General features: G+C 42.9%; 1 protein-coding gene across 1 annotated transcript in view; it reads right to left on the reverse strand.

The window, feature by feature from the left end:
• Window positions 1-230: 230 nt before the first annotated feature.
• The window catches only part of Ppp3ca (protein phosphatase 3 catalytic subunit alpha), a 273,470-nt gene continuing 257,999 nt past the window's right edge, over window positions 231-15,701 (reverse strand). Inside the window, 3 exon segments of the mRNA XM_032897274.1 lie at window positions 231-2,098; window positions 5,192-5,221; window positions 8,194-8,291. Coding sequence (XP_032753165.1) covers window positions 1,902-2,098; window positions 5,192-5,221; window positions 8,194-8,291 — 325 coding nt within the window. The 3' untranslated portion in view covers window positions 231-1,901.

A 15,701-nucleotide genomic window follows, 5' to 3' on the forward strand; every position in this document is an offset into this window, starting at 1 on the left:
AGGAGCTAGGAGACGGCACTTGCTCTGTAAATGGACTTCTCTTGCCTGATTTTTGAGACACAGACCCACCAAGACTTTTACAGCAGAAGTGGGTACCGCTCCTTATATCGTGAGGCCCTCGGGAAGCAGCCTATCCTAAGTGTGCAGGGTGGGGAAGGGCCAGCACCCAGAGGACACCGTGGTGGCTGCGCACGGCGTTCCCTTCAGCAGACTCAGTGAAAGGATGAGCATTCTTTAAGTTCATGCACATTTTATTGAGTAGTAATATAAAATGCTTTTTCTTTTGTCATTGGTACAGGTGCATGCTTTGATCGCCGACATTTCAGAAGTCAAATTACAAAGGCAAGGCTTGAGGGTGTAGTGAATGACTTGGGCACTTATACAATTGTTAAAAAATATGAATGGACTTTTTCGTTGTTTGTCGTCGTTGTTTTCAGAATGAACCAGTTGTAACCCGTAACTAATATACAAAGGGCAAAAAAAAAACCCAAAAACCAAAAACAAAAAAAAAAAAAAAAAAAAAAAAAAAAGGTGAAAAAAAGTACGTATTTTGTGGCACATGACAGAACAGAACGAAATAACTAAACTGTTATGACATCAACGGTTACCATGCATTTAGAGTTTCACATGTAACTACAAACTTATTTAAATTTCACAAAGTTTGCTAAACATGCCGACCATCTATGTGTGCACTGACAAGCTTATGTTAAAAACTTTTAAGAATACTCTCCCCTTTAGATTTTTTCAAAGCTTTTGTTTTGATTACAAAATTTCAAAGGCATTAAGCAATTAAGAGAATATAAAGAATGCCAGTCTAATACATTTCCAGTATATGTCAGGCCGCGAAGCGCATTGCAGTCCCATACAGGCCGAGACAGCCATTTTATTTTAGTTTTTTTTTTCTTAAAAAACATGCATAGGCAGATTTTTTTTTTTGTTTTTGTTTTTTACAGAATATCGAGGGCTTCATCACCGCACTATGGTTCGCGTTCACTATACTTAAAAATGCACCACTCATAAATATTGAATTCAGCAAGCCACAACCAAGACTTGATTTATCAACAAAACCCCTAAATATAAACATCAAAAAAAGGTGGGTATAATTATTCCAGTTTCTTTTCTTTTCTTTTTTAAACTTAAAGAAAATGTATTCACTGCCAAATTAAGAATGTTCTATGGAAAGAAGGGCATTCAAGCAAACTAAAGAATCCTGAGGTAAGCATGAGCTATACAAAATTAAACTGTCCTTTTTTTTTCTTTTTTCTTTTTTTTTCTTTTTTTGGCATTTAAACAAATTTGCAACATTCTTTTTTCCCCCCAGGTTTTTTTTTTTTATTTTTTTATTTTTTTTAAGACTGCCTAATTCAGTTTATAGCCATTGTCTGACAAGAGTAGCAAAACATTATCAATAAATAGTCCTTATTTAGTTTGTACATCTTTTTTTTCTGTTTAAAAATGTTTGATGTCATCCATTTTTAGTGCTGCGACTGTAAACGTACAATAGAGTATAAGAAATTAGACAAAGTTTTCGTGTCCAGTAACAGAATAAAAGGCCTTTCATTAACCTATCTAAAAGTCCCCAGTGCGCTAGGAAAACGTGTTCATTCCCCTAACATTGAAGTATAGACTAGCATTAGCTTTCTTTTTAAAACTTTTTTTTTCCTAGAAGCATTTTTAAAGGCATACCCAAAAGAGGTGTTTAATCACCACCCTCACCAAAATATAGTTTTATTATCTCTCTCCCTCTTTTTTTTTTTCATGATAGTGTAAACTGAATCCAATTCCTGGCCCCCCCAGAGCAAACAAGCTACCGTCAGAGGCAAGAACATCCAACTGCTGAGATGCAGCAAACCCATCATGCCCTGCAGCTCAAAAAAAAAAAAAAAGTGAACAGGAAGTGGTCACTGAATATTGCTGCTATTACTGCCGTTGCTGTCTGTGCCATTAGTCTCTGAGGCGAGAGCCTTGTTGATGGAGTTAAGGTTGGCGTCGGAAGGCATGGCATCTCTGCGAGGCGGCATCCTCTCGTTAATTCGGTCTAAGCCCTTGGCCTCCTCGAAGCTGGTAATCTTATGTTGTGGTGAGAATCCTTTGATGGCTAAACAGAAAATCATTAAGAAAAGAGAGAGAGCGTTAGGTGGGGCGCACCAAAGGGCACCGCGGTTGCATCAAGTGAGGTTAGAGACTTCGGAGTGGGTGGGAATCCTTTAGTGGAGAACAACGTGACAGGACCTGAAGACGGACACAACAGACTCCTTACCATACCGGAGGGAACCAAGGGTTTGAAAACAGCCAATGTCTCTTGCCAACCAAAATGTCCTCTTGGAGGGTTTAAGGTGTAAGCATTTCTCTTGTCTTCATCAAAGTTTAGATCACAGAAATCCACAGTGGGTAGGTAAAGGAAAAAAAAAACTCTTCCCGGGGGGTGGGGGGGGCAGGCTTCTGGATCCAGTAACACTGGCCACATCACTGGCTTGATGGCCTATTAACCCTGACCTAAATAGACTGCACTCCCTCCTCCCCCCATTCTTACTCAGCCACTACAGCAGTAATGGCAAACTGTGGAAGCCCTCCCTACTCCCAACTCTAGCAGTGGCTTAGAACAGAAGAAGAAGGCCTAAGGAACTAGGAAAGGAATAGACAGGGATAGTTCTTTGCCATCCCCAAGGCCAATAAGATCTCCACATTGCATGTGTGGGGGACAAAAATAATAAGTTGTTTTCCCACTAGACAGGAAGATGTATAGTGGGTGGGGAGGTAAGAGAAAATAAAAAAATAAAGACCACATGACTATGTAGAAAAGCACTTTCTGCCCTTTAGCAGTGAACAGGTCAAACTGATGTTCATCTGGTGCCCATGAGTGCCTAAGCCAAGGAGAACTCACTCTCTGTGGAACAGCATTAGGTGGTGACTGAAGAAGAAGCAGAGGTGAATGCTTTTCACAAGGGGGAAAAAAAAAGAACCGGTGAATCGGTTTTGGTACGCTTAGCTAAAACCTTGACTTCTCTTTCATTCTGCTCTGGTGACCTTTACTTGCTCGAGATAACGGGAGGTATTTGTGAAAATCAAAACAAAACAAAGCTTCCTCAGTGGGCGCACGACAACGAGCTTGAAAATAAAACACACAGACGGGGACCGATGGCATCAGTTTGCTTTACTCTCTGTGAAGGGCGAGGCCAATCACCAATGCAGAGTTGGGCTGCATCTACATGGCTTTCTCGGGACAATTTCAAGGTACGAGTGTGTATCCTCCCCACTCTTCTTTGGTGGGGGGTGGAGTCAAACAGTTTACCAGCCACTCAGATACAAATGTGCAGCCCTTCATTAGTAGGTAACATTCCTAGAAAATTTACACAGCTGTTTAAAGCTCATTATGAAGAAAAACAGACTGTTCCCCCTCTGCATTCTAGGGTTAGCATAATGGTGATTAGTCCAGTGTGAGAGGAAGAACGCAGGGAGATGGGGAAAGACCAAGGCCCAAAGCACAGCTTCGTAATTCTGTAATTTGGTAATAAGCTGAGGAATACTAGATCTGTCTAATGGGCACCCCACCCTGAAAATTAACTCAATTATTTTATGGGGCAAAAAAAAAAAAAAATAACAGACACCCTGCTTTTTTTTTCTCCCTAAATGATATCATCTCACAATCAAGTCTGTCGTGAGAAAGTATAAAACTTTGATTTACGTAAATAAAACAAAAACAAAAAAACAAAACAGTGGAAGTTCTAGGTTTTGAAGCCAATGAGGAGGTCAGAGCACAGGAATGTAAAATCTTGTAGACCAGAGGCTAGTTGGGGCTGAGGCTCCCTTCCTGCTCACTGTCTGTCTACCCTGTAGGGAAGGAAGCGCTCTGCTCTAGCTGCTGGTCAGACAATGGTGTTAGCAATTTACATTGGGAGTATACTTAGCACAACACAGAGCCACAGAAGTCACAGAAAACAGCCAAACTCTCAACAGGAATGCACACGGCAGATTAGATGTTGCCAAGAGGAATAGAGGATTCCCACGTAAATAGCAGTTGGTTCACTGCTATTTAAAAAGCAGTTGTATTTTTCTCTTACATCGCCGTCACTTCCCCTACAGTATCCGAATCATGAGCAAATTATAAAGCTAAAGTGACACTTTTTTTTACATCGTACCAAAGGACCATATATGCACGCAATTTTGTAAAAGAAAAAAAAAAGTAAGTTATTTTGCAAGAACAAAATACAACTGAAGAATTTTGTTTTAAAGGGGAACTTAAGTTATTCTTTCAAAAGACAATTCCGGAAGGGGGTGATATGCATAATATTAAAGTTATTTTCATGTGCAGTTCTCACAGAACCAGGTAGTCAAACAGCACTGTTAAAAAGTAGTTACGAAAGGGTCGGTCAACTGTACTGCTCTGGCAAGGTGCTGGTAGGCAGTTGGCGATCAATGGTTCTCTCGATATCCCCTGAAGCTCCTAGCAAGAGACCCAGCATAGAGCAGACAGGTGGAATGATTATTTAACTGTCTGCCTGACAGTCTTGAGATTGGCCCCTTCCACAGTCACAGATAGATACTCTTTGAGCTCCTACTAATATTTTTCGAATGCTAACTTTCTTCCAAATATCAATTGGTTAAAATTGATAAGGATAAAAGTTTACCTCTCCACCTCTGTCTCTCCATTGGAATATTTTGGAGACATAAGTGATGTTGAACCCGTAACCAAGCATGACCAAGCACAGCTGTTGCTGCAAGCTTGAGAAGACTGGACTCAACTTAATTTTATTCTTTTGTCTCTGTCCTACGGGATCTGAGGCAGGGATGGTTCAGCTCAAAGCATATTGTTTTACACGTCATTGGTCAAAGCGGCTGCCATAACCCCCACCCCACATCATTCATGAGATGTAGAAATTTTTATGTATATATTACAGTCCTTTAGTTTTCTGTGAATAGACTAGGTTCACTGTGTGCAGAAGTCAAACATAGCTTTAAGGGAGAAAAAAAAGCAAACAAACAAACCATGGAAGGACATTTTCCCCTTTAAAGCAAGAACATTTCGGTTAATACTGAGCCACAACTGTTAGCCCAACACCCACACACTCTGTACAAGCTACAGCAAATTAAAAAAAAAATAAAGAAAAATAAAAATAAGAAAAGAAATGAATACACCCACCAGAGCCCTTATCTGTTGCAGGTACAACAGAAAGGGGACTGGCCAATTTACCTTCATCAGCCTCAATGGCCTCAACAGTAGCTGAAGAGAAGAAAGGGGTGCAAAATGAATGAGAAAATGAGCAGAGGATTTCTTAACTCTAAAGAACAAGTCAGTGACGATCAAAGGGACCGGGGGTGTGTGCGTGGGGGAACTAGGGTTCCTCTAAGTGCTGCCTTCTGGGACAGACAACTAGACAGAAAGGCTAGAGAGAAAGAAAAAAAAACAAACCACACACCACAGAAGTGAGACACATCGGTCACGGCCTGCATACACCTGAGCGAATGGATGGGTGGCTTGAAGTCCTGGCTCGCTCATCAGTGACAAAGTCCTCTAGGGCAACATGGCAGAGAAGCTGTCTGCTGTGCGGGCTGAACTGACGACTGGGGTGTGGAAATCTACAAGGTGGTTCTGATTCTCAGGGTGTTTTAGAATCCATGCTTGGTGATTTGTAGTTGAAATGCCAGAGGGGCCGGACAAGCATTGAGCTGGGCTGTGACGCTGGCACCACACTTTATGATAACTGAATGGTGAATGGCAGTGTTTCCAGAGAGAAATGCATAGGGGGGGAGGGCTGGATTTAAAGGGAGATGAAGTCAGGCTTTTTAGGGGGAAAACACCTAGAAAATTTTAAAGACAATTTCTAGAGGAGGAGGTCGGGGAAGGGAAGGGAATCATGGAGGGAATGATAAGGTGTGGACATCTTTTATCAGGCAAGCTGAGTTCAAGTTTTTTTTTTCCCCCCTTTGTTGCAATTCCAAGTTTAGAAGCAGAACTCCTTAAGTTCCTTGCCTGTCAGGTGTGAACCGAGCCACAATAATTCGAGCAGCGCCCTCAGGGACTGAGGTTGAAATCCCTCAGCGAGGCATCTTATGATGTGCTCAACTGGCAATTTTGAAGGTTGAGTAAACCGTCTGCTTAGACTCTACATCTCCCTATGCAGACGTATGGGTTTCTCTGTGGTGGGATGTCGAGATGATGCTCCTTTAATTAACGCTAAGACATTAAACTTTTGTCCAAGTTCACGATGCCTGACGTCAATGTTTTACTCTTGGACTTCAATTTGCATTTTCTCAGAAAAAATTGGCAACCCCAACAAGACCTCCGTACGCATGCCGTTAGCAATGTCCTCTGGGTTCCTCATAACCACGGGGAGGAGCTGAACGTCAAAGCTTCGAGCAGCTTCTCTTTTTTATGTCAATGGAAGGGGATCAGATAGGAATCGTGAAACAGACAACGCAGTGGTTTTAAATATGGACTGCGCTGTCAAATTCGCAGGACAAATGAAGTCTCGACCGTGTGTGTGTGTGTGTGTGTGTGTGTGTGTGTGTGTGTGTGAATTTCACATGGAATAACACAAACAGATGGACTGAAATTAAAATAAAAGGAAGTGGACTAAGTGAAACTACAAACACGGGTGACCGTCTGAAGGTGACACTGTCCTCTGTAAGAACGTAAAGACCTTAGCTTTAAAAGCAAAGCTGAAATTGGAGCCACACCAGCACTCCTCGGGCAGAAACACACGGCCCAGTGTGTCCTAAGCACAGGAAGTCTGCGGCTGGGCACTGATGGTGTGCGAGCCTCTGTCGCATGCTGAGCTGGGGCTTTCCATCAGCTGGGCACAGTTGCCTTCTGCTCATATAAATAATCTCCTTGTGCTAATTTCTCAGGATGCTCATTTTGATGGAAAAAAGATTTTTTGTTTTTGTTTTGCTTTTTTTAAAAAAGTGATTAATTTTTAACTACAGGTTTACAGGGGGATTTTTTTTTTAACCTCAGCAATTTCAGATTTTCCTTCTTTTCCTGACCTATTTTTGAATTTTTGAATTTTTTGGGGGCAACTCAGAGACAGTGGTTTTATAGGAAAATCATCTGAAAATATAGGCTATGACTGTTGTCACTGAAGTGTGACGGTCTGACAGTGATCACGCTCCTAGGTTGACCGTTATGTGCTATGTGGAAGAAATGTCTGAATGTAATGGTAAAAACTCCCGAGTCTTTTGGGATGGAGAATAGGGATAGGTAAGAAGATGTGAGAAAGATCCCTGGGGAAGAAGAAGCGAGAGGCTGAGATTGTATTAAAATGTTATAGTACATTTCTTGCTGTAAATTTTTATCTGTTGAAGTCTAACAGGACACTAACATTTCCATATTGTATGTTATATTTTATTGAGTGATGTGAATTAAAATGGATAAAAAACAAATATAACAGAAGAAAGAGTATATATAACTATGTTGTCTAACACTAGCTGACACTAGCTACATGTGGATCTTTAAGTTTACAGAAAGCTAGGGGTCACTTAAAAGCTCTTTTCCTTTGCATTGATTATCTGTCAAACATTCGATGGTTCTGTGTCACCAGTGGCCTTTGCGGACATGATAAATCCTCACCATCACAAATATTTCCTGGACGGTAACTGCCCAGCCAGCTGTGACTAGAAAGTAAAATGCCTACTTAAAAGAGATGTTATTATTACTAAAAAAGAACCAACAACTAAAAGACCCAATAAAATATAGCTGTGATCATTTCTCTCTTTCTTTTTTTGTATTTCCGATGAATCAGAGAAAAAGCTAATATAATCTCATTTCTTTTCAAGTGTTCAATTGCGTTACTCTTTTCATATTCTTTTGAGTAAAATCTCTAATTCACCAATCATGTAGAGAAGCAGACTGCTTATCAGGATGTAACTGAAAACTTACAATGATGGGGCTGCTGAGGGAGGGAGCTCCCTTGGCTCAAGCCTACTGTTGTGTGCACACAAGCCCTAGATGAGATGTTCTGGAGGTAGGCCTGAGGCTACAGATGCATGTATTAGTGAGAAGAAGGGTATACTGCAGTGAATGAGGGCACCTTCTTGTTAGACGTGACTGAATATGGCCTGATGTGTGGGTTTTAGCCCTCTTTCCAGTCAAGAAGAACTGAAATGAAAAGTGAGCTTCAATGGAAGAGAAACTCAAGGCTCCGCTAACACGGCTGGCCATGTGCTCCCAGTCATATCCCTGGGCCTGCTTACCGCTTTGCAGAGTTTGTTTCCCGCCAGAGAGCACTCCGCTGGGGAGCATGCCAGTCGGGGTCAGGCCCTTCAGAGTCAGAACGCTCTCACTCTCTTCTCTGGAAGACACAGAGGGGTCATGGAAGTTAAGTTTTGCTTTCTTTGGTGGGGGAAAAAAAAAGACACCTTAAAAACCTATATTTACTTCATATTGGCTCTGTGGACCTTTTGTTTTATTTAAAACACAAGGCATTTTTATCTATGTATACGGAGAGAGTATTCTACAAATGACTTCAGTTGATAAAATGACATTACGCAATTGTGGAGTTATGGTCTCCTCTGCATAGTGAAGATTCTGAAGGTGATTCTAGCTTTATGACCCACACCACGAGGCGAGGTTGTTGCTGGGCGTCTCCAGTGACAACAGGGACCTGTGCACCCAGTGAGCGGCAGCAGGTGCACAGACCTGCCTTGTCATCAAGCGCTCAGCACAGTCTGTATAACCCGTCTATTCAGGGGGACCACGGAAGGACTGTGTGTCCAATGACAGACAGTGATGGCAAGCGATAACCACAAACACTTGGTAACATTTCTTTCCCAGCTTCCTCACAGATTTGCTTATTTAAATTTCTTTCATTATTCATATGACCCTGTTTTCAAATTATTGTAAGTGAATCATTTTCCCAAATACCCATAGTATCTAGCAATCACTTTCGACTTACTAACAAACTAAGAAACAACTATGAAGTAGGACTAACTCAGCATCTTAGATCCTGAGATGCTACACATGCAGGGAAAAGTTTATAATAATGTGTTTATGCACATAGCACACACACAGGCATGTGTGCATACTTGAGCGTGCACACACACACACACACACACACACACACACACACACACTCGCAGAGGCATGTACAAGCTAGTGAGCACACACAAACACAGTGCTCCATGGCCATGGGTACCAAGAGTTTTATGATGATTTCTAGCATGACTAGAAAAGAATGTCTTCCTAGATATGTTCCATTCTTCAATTCAGGAACCCAGGTTCTTTCGTTTAGTTGCTCTAACTTTCAGGTCATTGTGTAGCTACGTTTACTTTCCCATTCTACAGCAACGTCACTGGAAACTCCTGATTCCTCTACCCCAATTATACCCTTGATCTCTGCTCTTCTCATCCCAGTTCGCACACTCAACCCTCACACCTATCCACAGTGATGTGAAGCATTTACAACATTCACCCCAACCAACATCACAGCTTTCCTTCTCCAGAGCATCTGGGTACTGGCTAGCCATCACTCTCTTCTACAGCAACCTTGTAGAAGGCCTCTGGGCTCCATCTTTCGCAGGTTTGCCTTCTCTGCCCATAGGTATTTTCAGGCAAAAAGGCAAATTGAGGCATTTAATAGCAATGCCAATCCTGTTGCTCTTTGATGCAAAATTACTGATGCCCTCTTCATCAAGGGTGCAGGTAAAATCTTTAGCAAGTCTCACTGGGGCCACAAACAACAGCTCCTCCATATACATGATTCCCCTTTGACCCAGCTCTAGATGACCCTTGATACCAGGTTCCTTCGTGTAGCACACTTTTTTTTTTAATTTATTTTTTCTTGGATATTTTATGTATTTACATTTCAAATGTTATCTCCTTTTACCCAGTCCCCTTCCCCCTCCCCCTCCTTCTATGAGGATGCTCCCACGCCTACCCACCCACTCCAACCTCAATGCCCTGGCATTACCCTACATCCAGGGGATGGCTCTTAGTCATCCTTTTCTCAGGACTGTCTGTGTGTCTTGTTCTCTCTGCCATCAAATGACTCTTTTAGTCATCCCTTCTAATGTCACTCCAAATAACCCTTTCCACAAGCCACGCCTCACCTTGCCTGATCTATCGTTTACTTTTGGTCTCTAATGACCACTTCTTTCTTGACCAAACTTCCTGAGGACAGGGCTTTCTTTCTGCTTTCACCACCCTAGCGCCACAGTGCTTGGACCAACACCATGTATGCAGACCACGCTCAGCATGTATTTACGGGAAGGAGTGTTTGAAAAAAAAATAATGAAAGGAGACTGGCAGTTCTGATCTGCAGGGTTGATTCCCAACTCATTAACTGCAGAGTTTACTCATGAATATTGGGATTGAGTCAGCCAATTAATCACTGTTTACATTCACGTGGGAATTTCAACCTTTTCACGGTTCTCGGGTCAAACTACTAGGTCGTGTAAAAGAGAATTACACTGAATACTAATAACGTAGATTTGGAAAACTCAGAAGTGCCTCTACAAAAATGAATACAGCTCTCCTTCATATTCACATTCAAAGTCAGGTTTTTACCTCACGACTGCCAAATAGTTCAATAAAATAAATGCTGCCATCAAATTTCATTTTAAGAGCAGTGATGCTCAAACAAAATGAACAATTGGTGACCAGTAATCAGTTGATTACTAACTTTTTTTTTAATATTTATTTACTTTATGTGGGTACACTGTTACTATCTTCACATAACAGAAGAGGGCATTGGACCCCATTACAGATGGTTGTGAGCTACCATGTGGTTGCTGGGAACTGAACTCAAGATATCTGGGAGAATAGCTAGTGCTGCTAACCATCTCTTCAACCCTGGTTGCTAGCATTTTAACGACAGGATGACAATGATGTGTGTGTGTGTGTGTGTGTGTGTGTGTGTGTGTGTGTGTGTGTGTGTGTGTGTGTGTGAATTTTTAAATTTTCAAAATTCTATTATTGTACTAATGATACTGAGACCCTTTATTTTGGAAAAAACCCTCCCCCAACCACCATCTTGAAACCAGCTGGTGCCAGGAAATACGCCCAGCCCCACTGGAGGTCGAGATGCCTTTCACTATTCTGGGTTTCAGTTTTCCACCTCTATCCTATCACATTTAGAGTGACAGGGATTAAATCATAAGCGATGCAAAACTCCTCTGACAGAATGGCCATCTGCCCGCCCGCCTTCCTTCCTTTACCTCATCCCCTTCGTTCACCTCATTCCCTCCTTCCTGCCATTCTGACTCCCACCCCTGCTTCACACAAGAGTCTCTCTCCACTCTGAAGTCCACCCATCTCCGCGGAGTTCTCACGAAAACAGCTCTCTTCAGTAGTTGCCACTGAGGAGTGTGACCTCCTCAAAAGCCTCCCTGTATCACATTCACCCTGTTCTTGCGGAGGTGTCCTTCTCAGTGCCTTGGCGGACCTTTTCCCCCCTCTCTAGCCCTAGCTACCAACAACTTTCAACTTCTGGAAACCTGGAGCGTGTAAGTCGAAGGACATGCTTTGTAATAAAGTGCCCATTTTCAAGGATGGAGTATGAAAGATTAGGCCAGGAGCATCTCCCAAATCTTACATTGATCATATGCTGAACTAGGAAACTGGGGGTACTGGTGTTCATGTTTCTCTTATGCAGGTTTCTGGAACACTTAACGAGATGGACATGGCACAGGCTGTGTGCCTATTGGAAAGCACTACTCAGTTTGCTGGTTTCTTCCTCAGACACTGCATTCTCTCTTTCAGCAAGATCACCAGTTTACGCTACCGCTCACACCTCCCTGGGCACTTCTGACTTTTGCTTCTCTCTGAAGCTCCAGGATGGAATTTCTAACTGCCTCAACATAAAGGTTCTGCCCGGTGCAATCACTACGGCCATCCCAAGAAATGTTTGTTCTTCAGGGAAATCATTCATTCTTTTCCAGACAAGAGCATCCTATCGACCACGTGGGCTAGGGCTCTGTAGACTACTCTCACAAGATGTCTTCTTCCTTATCTCTTACTGCACAGGTTCTTACAGAAGACAATGGAATCTAGGCCAGCTGATCACACAGTTCCAGAAAAATGGGCTAAAAAAATGTCCTACCAGGATGACTCTCGCCCCTCACTCCATGAGCTGGCCTTAGCTTACAGAGTGTTACTACCCACGTTCTGGGCAAAATCCAAGCTCACCATAACACTATACGGTTATATAGTTATACCCCAAAGCCAAATTAGGGCCTGGTGGCATCTGAACCTGACAGAGCTCTTGCTTCTATTCCTGCTGCCTCTGCATGCTGTCTGCTCTGAAGCAGGCCATGTAGCCTATATTGGCAGATCCTGGCACATCTGCTGCAAGGGGTATTTTTATTTTTTATTATTTTTGGTATTCAAGACAGGGTTTCTCTACATAGCTCTGGGTGTCCTGGAACTTGCTTTACAGACCAGGCTGGCCTTTGTTTCCAGAGTGCTGGGACTGAAGGTGTGTCCCATCAAGCCTGGTTACCAAGGGCTACTAAAGGGCTGTTTTCTGATTCCCCTATCATGGTGTATGGTGTGCACCGATTTTTCTCCCTGAGAAATCTGTCATCAATTCTGCTGGTCCCTGACTTGCGCACTCTAGTGTCATCACATCCTTGAATTTGTCCCTTCCTTTGCATGCTTCAGCCAAGAGCCTGCTCCAGCCTTTTCCTGGCATCACTTCATAGCTGCTGCTGCTCTTCTTCTTCTTCTTCTTCTTCTTCTTCTTCTTCTTCTTCTTCTTCTTCTTCTTCTTCTTCTTCTTCTTCTTCTTCTTCTTCTTCTTCTTCTTCTTCTTCTTCTTCTTCTTCTTATTTACATTTCGATTGTTATTCCCCTTACTGGTTTACGGGCCAACATCCCCCTAACTCCTCCCCCTCCCCTTCTTTATGGGTGTTCCCCTCTCCATCCTCTCCCCATTACCACCCTCCCCCCAACAATCACGTTCACTAGGGGTCCAGCCTTGGCAGGACCAAGGGCTTCCCCTTCCACTGGTGCCCTTACTAGGCTATTCATTGCTACCTATGCAGTTTGAGCCCAGGGTCAGTCCATGTATAGTCTTTGGGTAGTGGCTTAGTCCCTGGAAGCTCTGGTTGGTTGGCATTGTTGTTCATATGGGGTCCTGAGCCTCTTCAAGCTCTTCCAGTTCTTTCTCTGATTCCTTCAATGGGGGTCCCGTTCTCAGTTCAGTGGTTTAATGATGGCATTCCCCTATGTATTTGCTGTATTCTGGCTGTGTCTCTCGGGAGAGATCTACATCCGGTTCCTGTTGGCCTGCACTTCTTTGCTTCATCCATCTTATCTAGTTTGGTGGCACATGTGGGGCAGGCTCTGAATGGGTGTTCCTTCTGCCTCTGTTCTAACCTTTGCCTCCCTATTCCCTCCCAAGGGTATTCTTGTTTCCCCTTTCAAAGAAGGAGTGAAGCATTCGCATTTTGGTCATCCTTCTTGAGTTTCATGTGTTCTGTGCATCTAGGGTAATTGGAGCATTTGGGCTAATATCCACTTCATAGCTTCTTTTTTTTTTTCTTTTCTTTTTTTTCGGAGTTGGGGTCCAAACCCAGGACCTTGCGCTTGCTAGGCAAGCGCTCTACCACTGAGGTACATCCCCAACTCCCACTTCATAGCTTCTTAAACGTCCTTCCTTCTACTGACAACTTAGCTCAGCAGCCAGTCCAGTCATTAGCATCTATGTCTGAGGCACACATTGGAGCACGCCTCCCATTCCATGAAAATCATTCCAGGACTCTTGGTTGCCATAGACATTTTATCCTGGTATTCAAGGAACCTTGAGGATACCTTGAGGATACAGATTTGAGGTTTGTTTTTTTCCCTCAGTCTTAGGTTTTACAGTATTGCTTCCCTTAATGCCTTTTCCTGCTCAAATGTTTTCACATACCTGCAATTCATCACCAGACTGCTGGCTACATTACTTACAATCATTCTATCGCACATGCTGCTTTGAGTAAGACACTAGTGTTGCCTTCCCACCGAGTGCAGACATACATACATTGCCTGTTAAAAGGCACAACCATTTCAGCCCTATAAAGCTTGCTAGGTGGATTATTGTTAGACATGTTTAATATGAGGATAGCATCCAGCATTGAGCTTGCACCTCAAACAGATCCCGTTGGCACTGGTTCTAGGAACACGGGACTTATCCTTATGACTTCGAATGACTATGTCATGATTTGATCACTACATACCTTCACAGCTGTGGTCCTACCCATTTACACCCTTCCCCCAAACCTACTCTTTCACTGACAGCCTCATTAAGAGCAATCCACTTAGGAAATATAAAGGTTTCTTCTGTTGAGTGCCATATTGAACATCTGCTCCCATATACAGCACATGTTTTATGGTCTTACTATAGTTTATATGTCTGCCATTCCAGTTCAGCTATGTGAATTGCCTGACTTGATTTCTACGTTAGGCTGAATGCTCGGCATGGCCTATCAAAGTTATTTTACTTTCGTGTGGACGCGACTCCTGCATCTACAGAAGGCCCACGTGTGCTTTCAAAATGGGACAGCAAGACAATGCACCTTGTTTGTGTTCCCTACAAAACAAAAGTGCCATCTTAAGCTATGGGTCACCATTAGGTTTTTAAGCAGGGCACCTGGGCGTCATATTAGACAGCAGCGGTCGTGGGGCTGGAGGAGCCTTCTAGACCTTTGAGAGGAATTGGATTCCACCCATAGCACGGATTCTTCCACCTTTATGTGGTTTGAGAACTCAAATAATAATAATAATAATAATAATAATAATAATAATAATAATAGTAATAGTAATAATGGTGATGATAATGATAATAATAATAAACAATTTTATGTGTATTGAGGCTCCTCCAGGCTTTTTTGTTTGTTTGTTTTTAATCTATGTACTTTTATATAGAAATCCTTGGTATTTTTATTTCTCTTAGTGATGACAGTTAGACATAATTCATTAAGTATAAAGATAATACATGCACAAGTGTTCATGACTAAGGTACTCACTCAACACAGGATTTTTCGATAACTGTTTATCCCCACAGGTCATTTCGTTGACCATACAAGACATCCCAGAGGGCTTCAAAACTGCTGAACCTGTTTCTACGTAAGGATCTTTGTGCTTGATATCGCCTTTGCTTGGAGCTCTCTTCCTGCATTTCGTCATGGAGGCTGTGCCTATCTGCTCAGATGACGCCTCTCAGGATGCTTCGCGGCCCTCATTCAATGCCATATTGAAAACACGGTCACCCTCATGCTGCTCGATTGTTCTCTGTGGTACATGCTTAGATTTACAGCTTGATGCTGTCTACTCATTGCAAAAGCTAGCGATTCCCAAGAGTCTAGGCGGAATGAAGACTGGCAAGACTCAGAGCGTCATCCACTACGTTCGTGTCCACCTTCAGTGTGGCTTTTTACAAGGCTCTGGCTGCCTCAGAGCTGCTGTTGACTGGGAGTGTCCTTGTGAAAGGATGGGGCTGCTTCTCACCCTTCTCATGGGGGCCTGCGTTCAGCACCCAGTCACTTAGTGACTCTTCAGTGGCTTTACCAAGACTAGCAGCAAGAGCAGGCAGAGAAACAATGAACTGGCAAAGCCCCCTGATGAGAAAGAACTGAAAGCTGGGAGTTAGCCCATTTGCTGTGCGAGTAAGAATGGAGTTCTCAGCACCTAGGAGGTGGAGGCTGGGCAAGCTGGCGAGCTACTCTAGCTGGAATGAGCGAATTCCAGGTTCAGCAAGATACCCCTGCCTCGATAAATAAAG

This window comes from Rattus rattus, chromosome 3 (genome assembly GCF_011064425.1).
Source record: "Rattus rattus isolate New Zealand chromosome 3, Rrattus_CSIRO_v1, whole genome shotgun sequence".
NCBI classification, from domain to species: domain Eukaryota; kingdom Metazoa; phylum Chordata; class Mammalia; order Rodentia; family Muridae; genus Rattus; species Rattus rattus.